Raw genomic sequence first — 6,531 nt, 5'->3', positions numbered from 1 at the left:
CAGTCAATTAGGAGTGTGCCATATTACGTTTCTAAGTAACGCGCTGCAAAACAACAGTCTTTTCTACTAAATTATAAGTATAACCAGGTCGGTATTTTACAAGCACGTTTTAGCACTCGAAGTGTTTCTAACGATTTCAGTCGTCTCTGCACCGCTTATAGTCCTTACACGACTGTCTGTTCCGAAATAGCTACGTTAGTAAATCTCCTAAGTGGACATGTTGCTTTTGACATCTTGCCAGGGCGTCACGCGCCTTTGCATTTTCAAGTCTTCGGATAAACTTTGTTTTTCGTCAATTTCCAGCTCCGAGGCCGCGCGATATTGGCCGTAAACACTTGGCAAACCCCCAATCTGATTAGGTTTAGTTTGAACGAAAACATGGAACCGCAGTCACCTTTGAAGAGCGAGGCAATTAGGATTTCGCTCTCGAGCAATGGGATAGGAGTATTGCTTTATGAGGTATAGAACAATGACTAAGTACGTCGCTACGTTTTTACCACGGGCGCTAACTTTCATTTACAACGGTGTCGTAAAACCTGCGACTTTCTCCTCTCGTAAACTTTATTGCTGGCTGGCCGACTCAATGTATACGAAGTCAACAGCGGCGGAGATTAGGCAGATATATCATCATGAAATACAACACCGATCATTGCCAAAATCAAATACAGATATTACAGTAAACGTCGTATACACATTAGCGATAGGGCAATATAAATGTACAGTCGCCCTTTTTAAAGTATCTGTTTTACGTTCTCCGCAATTTATGACAATCAAATACAGATAATATAGTAAATATCGTATGCATATTAGCGATAGAGCAATAAATGTACAATCGACCTTTCGAAAATTTCCGTTTTACGTTCCCAGCAATTTGTGATATATGACTGGATTATTCGTAAGCTGGAATGGCGATTGATGGGAACTGAAACAGGTGTTTACGCGGTTGAAAGGATAGTGTTACCTGCGCCTGGTCCGTCACACTCCTCGGCAATCTCCGTAAAAGCCTGCCTTCACATGCGGTGGCGCCCGGGTTACGAGGCGCCTTATCCGGCAAACTATATAGATCCTGGCATGTCGCGGTATATGTATGCCGCGAGAGTAATATTGTGCGGACGGTAAATAGACGCCCCTTTCACGATCGGGATCGGGTTTGTGGTGTTTACCTATAAAATAAACAGCCTTTCGCCGCTGAAAATGATGTATGGCTTTCCACGTTTCCAGTTTTGTCCGAAAATTTCTCAACCTTTGCGGTTTAATCAGCGAAAGGAGAAAATTTGCGGCTTTAGATTATTGCTTTGCGCGAACGCGTTTGACATTTTAACGGTGGCGCAAGCTCGCGCAAATATTTGGGCTTCGTTCCCCCATTGAAATGCTGAAAATAAACTACCAGTGGTTTTAATTAGAAGGTGGGGCCAAATTAAAGGGACCGTAGGCACTTCATAAAGCGCAGATTCTATTTTTATTGTTTACCTACGCCGCAGTTCAATAGAATAATCATGTCGAACACCGTATTAATAAAACCGCAACAGGTTATATCGATGGATCGTATTAAGGAAAAAAGAAATAACAAGCACGGCGTGTTTCTATCACCACAGACCGCGCTCTGTGACTAAGAACAACGTGATCGAATCGTAAAACGCCAATCCTGCGCAGATTAACGATTTATACAACGCTTGATGAATAATAGTCTAAACACGCACGCGCTGACAGGAAAAGCAGAGCGCATGCGTAATGATTAAGCAACCTGCGGCGTGGTAGGGTTTTGTTTGATTTAAACAACGAAAATGAGTTTCTTTGCCTGATGGTCGACGCAATTTAAACAAATCCTATTTACCAGTTATCAGCCAAGTGGTTCACGATGTATGAGTTTGACTAATTAGTATTTAAGGTGATTTGTAAACAACCTGGATGCCTGGAATGCAGTGGCTCTTCAGGTTAATAAGATAATTATGATAAAACCTGCTTTCAGCATTGCGTAACTACATACTCTTGTTCTTCAAAATTTAAAATTCTTTTGAATGTAGCTGCAGAATATATAGTAGGGTGGGGGAAGATGGGACGCATTGCCATTCTGTTTTTTTCCAATTTGGCAGTATAAACAAAGAACATTTAAAGAATTAAAAAACCGTATTCTCACGGCTTCCATAGACCGTTGTCAATTGTTTAAAACACGATCACAATATTTAAATATTATGTTTAAAGACGTCCCGTCATCCCCACCCTACTATATTACTCTGGCGTAAGATAGGATACCGTTAGCGCCTAAGTTGTAATGGAGTCACGTAGCTACAGCGTAAATATATCAACTTAAACTTGTGCAACTAAAGTCTTAATATATGGGGTGGGGGGAGATGGGGCATATTTCGTTACATTTTCTCTATATTTGGATATTATGTGCTAAAGGTGTCCCATCTTTCCCTACACTACTATACCTAGCGTGACGGTAATAGACCCTGTACAAACCGCTTTGCCTTCAGCTGCCTAAGCTTTATTTATAGTTTGGTTTGCGCGTAGGTTGACATGAGAAAGTAACTATTGGCATTAAGTAATCTAATCGAAACAAGCCCGCAATCGTAGGAAGAAACTACCATTAGGTGGCGCAAAGGAGCAATACAAATTAAACAGGGCGAAAGCTAACTTTTACTATTGCGGGGCTAGATTTTAGACAATACTTTAGGCATGCACAATGATAATACAATTCCGGCAATTTCTGCGTTTATTACCAATGTTTTTACTACCTCCCTAATGCGGTATATGTGTAATATACAGGTACGACAAATTATTTTGAGCAGCCCAAGAAAGTCGTTTTAAAAGTCAAATAAAACCAAATACTATCAATGCTGTTGTTTGTTCTCAGTTTGAAAACATTGAAGTCATTAAGAAAAATAAATACGTAGAAATATAGTAGTGTGGGGGAAGATGGGACATTTTTAGCATATAATATTCAAATATCATGATTGTGTTTCAAACAATTAACAACGCTCAATGGAAGTCGGGAGGATATAGTTTTATAATTTTTTGAATGTTCTTTGTTTACTACTAAATGAGACAAGAAAATAGAGTTAAAAGGTGTCCCATCTTCCCCCACCCTACTGTATATTCCTTATCATTCATTCATTCATTCATTCATTCATTCATTCATTCATTCATTCATTCATTCATTCATTCATTCATTCATTCATTCATTCATTCATTCATTCATTTATTCATTCTTTTAGACGTTCATTTTTTTATTTTTTAACCCATTCGTTTATCTTACGTTCATCTTATTTATTTATTTATTCATTTATGTTTACGCATTCTTTCAGGCATTCATTCATTCACTCATTTATTCAGTCATTTATCAAAAAAAAATGTTGCTTCTGATTTCGGCAACAATTTCGGCCGAAATTTCATCTCAACGTATTTTAATCCCAACCACCACTGTCTCCGGTCAAAATGAAACCAGTTGAGAACCATCGAGGAAACTTCACATGGTTTGTAAATGCCATTCAGGTTCGCATGAGAACAATCTTTGAACCACCAGCCTGCCTGGTATGTCTCGGTACAGTTGCGAGTATCTGCACTGCTTTTATGGTCGAATGTAGAGAAAGTATATTCATTGTGAAAACCGAGCGCGTCGACTGAAAAATATTGGGGTAAAACGAATGAATTGTTTTAAGTTATTTATTCTCGCTTTAAGGTCACTAAAAATATTTAGTTAAATGTATGTTTGTTTTAGTTTATTTATCTCGCTTTGGCGGGCACAATAAACAGTTTCATTATACATTTCTTTTTTGGCAACATTTATAATTAAATGGCTCGTTTGTCTGGTAATAAATGCAGCGACCGTGCTTATTTTCTTAAATGTTAACATGTTTTTAACTGTAAGCGTGTTTTAACAATTGTTGTTTTGTCGCTTCAGTCTATTCGTTTGAAATATTTCAAAATCTCTGCCACCGTAATCGAAGAGACAAATAAAGTTAATTCTTTTATAGTAGGGTGAGGTAAGATAGGGCACCTTTTGCACAATATTTAAATATTCTAATCATGTTCTAAACAATTAAAAACAGTCTATGGGAGTTGTGAGGATACAGTTTTATAATTCCTTTTAATGTTCTTTGTTTACTACCAAGTGGGACGAGAAAATAGAATGAAAAGGTGTCCTATCTTTCCCACCCTACTATACATTATTATTGTTTAGCCTGTATCCAGAGGCAACTGTTATACACACACTTATTCAAATTACTTACACGCAACAGAGCCGGTAAATCCGGAAAGAAATAGTTTGTACGTTGGCGGACCACCAATTTTGAACGATCTGTCAAAAAACATTTTGTCAGTGTTTACAACATAGAACACAAGTACATTACGTGTATTGAGCGTATTTCTTCTTATTTAGGCAACCCGTCATATCAATACGCAGCTCCAAATTCCCCTTTTCTGTTGAAAACTCAAGGAAATCAAGTCCTGCGATAAAATAATGTATAAAAAATAAAGAAATAGAAAATTATTTTTTTTTAGAAAATGTAGGAAATTGGTTTAAAGGCAAAATTAGGAATTTATTTTTTGGGATGCGTTTCAAGAGCACAGAAACCTACCCAACCAAAATTCTGCGTTGAGGTTACCAAATCCTGCTGTATACTGAGACCAATTTCGGTCAAAAGACAAAGAACCGTCAGTTCTACGCTGAAAAACCTGTGAACAGTATTAGAGATTGGGAATTTTACCAGAATCTGTGACATTTTAAAAATATTTAATGTATACCTTGCTTTATTCTATGTGAGCAGAAAACGACGTTCGTTATATAACACGGGTGTTCTGTTTCATACAACTCGTGCCAGCTTACGAGTTACCACGTATGTAACTTTGTGGGTGAATATTTTCTGTGTGGCTGACAATTTAGACAACCTATTAGTAACCACTTTGGAGCAATTGCTGTTAAGTATCTTGCAAAGCCTTTCACGTCTACAATGGTAGTAGTGACAGAACCTTGATACCCTGTTCTAATACGACCGGAAACCTTATAAAACATTTGGAGATCGAAATTATTACAAATTAGTAACATATCATTAATTACCGTCCAACCACCCCCATCTGTTTCCATGTCGCAAAATACTTTAACTTCTGCTTCGCTTCCTTCCAAATAAACTTTATAAATTCCACTTTTCCTCTCGCCGACTTCGTATAGATCTTGGCAATTTTGTATGTCTAATGCGTTGTAGAACAAACTGAACGTGTAGTTAGGGGAAATGGGACACCCTTTTATTATATTTTCTCATCCCATTTGGTAGTAAACAAAGATCATTCAAGGAATTATAAAACCGTATCTTAGCAACTCACATAATTTGTTGCGTTTTGCTTAAAACACGATCATGATATTTCGATATTATATGCTAAAGGTGTCCCATCCCCCCACCCTTACTATCGGTTTTGCCACCGTTGGTTATTGGCGCGTATTTTAGTTAAAGTTAGTTAGCCGACCTGATTTCATATAGAGGGTCCATATAATGGTTACAGAGTTCAAATCCCATCCAGGCATTCCATCGGTTCTTTCCAATACAACACGAAAAGCACTTGGCAGTACCTCAGTTACAGTAGCGTTGAGTTTTAACGATGAGTTTTGGTCTCCAGCCTGAACAGATGAAAGTACACGAAAAGGTTCCGAATTCAAACACATGTTGTAGTGAACGACTAACGTGTCTCGATTTGTCGCAGAAGACGTTGTTATAACTTGACTCCCATTGAAATAGGCATCTGTTAATATAGATCTCTTAAAATAGTAATAAGCAGGCATATGCTTTTATTGCGCAATACGGTTTAGTGGGGTGCGGGAGACGGGACACCTTTACGTTCAATTTTTTCGTCCTATTTGGTAGTAAACAAAGAACATTCAAAGAATTATAAAACCGAATTTTCACGACTCCCATAGACCGTTGTTAATTGTTTAAAACACGATCAGGATGTTTGGATATTATGTGCTACAGGTGTCTCGTCTTCTCCCACCCCAATGCTGATGTATAAATACGTTAAAAAACAATTTTTACTCTTTATGTCATAAAAATTGTCAAAAAAAACTTTTAACAACAATATACAAAAACACTTACATGAGCTGTCCAATATTACGACCAAAACCAAGCCAGTGATCGCCAATTCATGTTGAACCATCATATTCAATATTATAATAAAGTATCGGTTGAACACACCTAGTTAAACTGGTTTTCAAAGGCGTCAGTTTACTGACGCTTGTTTATCAAGAAAGTTCTGATTTGAACTAAAAGGAAGAACGTCATTTGTGACGTTCTATTCTGTGCTCTATATTAACGTCGATATTACTTGGAAAATAATGGTCACATGAACTTGTGGCGGTGAAAAATATAAATCCGTTTCTCGAAGCGTCGAAGCTGTCAAATATATAAGTTAGGTCATGAGAAAACTCAGCTTAAAAAATCCCAGCACCCTTGACGTGCCCGGTTGTCGGACCTTACCCATATAGAACAGAACATTGATGTACAACTCCACACTAAGACCTATCGCCACAGCAGTGGTGAA

The 6,531-nt window shown here is 37.7% G+C and overlaps 1 protein-coding gene across 1 annotated transcript; it reads right to left on the bottom strand.

Moving 5' to 3' along the window:
• Positions 1-2,505: 2,505 nt before the first annotated feature.
• On the bottom strand, positions 2,506-6,414 carry LOC149743349 (microfibril-associated glycoprotein 4-like). The gene is made up of 6 exons (XM_089876054.1): positions 5,464-6,414; positions 5,060-5,190; positions 4,581-4,677; positions 4,353-4,449; positions 4,233-4,300; positions 2,506-3,623 (listed from the first exon to the last, which is right to left on the bottom strand). The coding sequence occupies exons 1-6, from the start codon at positions 5,774-5,776 to the stop codon at positions 3,337-3,339; spliced, it is 993 nt and encodes a 330-aa protein (XP_089732180.1). The 5' UTR covers positions 5,777-6,414; the 3' UTR covers positions 2,506-3,336.
• Between the last annotated feature and the right edge of the window lie 117 nt (positions 6,415-6,531).

The sequence above is a fragment of the Ciona robusta genome, chromosome 1, assembly GCF_009617815.1.
Source record: "Ciona robusta chromosome 1, ASM961781v2".
Taxonomy (NCBI): Eukaryota; Metazoa; Chordata; class Ascidiacea; order Phlebobranchia; family Cionidae; genus Ciona; species Ciona robusta.
Note: the sequence above shows the minus strand (reverse complement) of the source record. Positions and strands in the feature narration are given on the sequence as shown.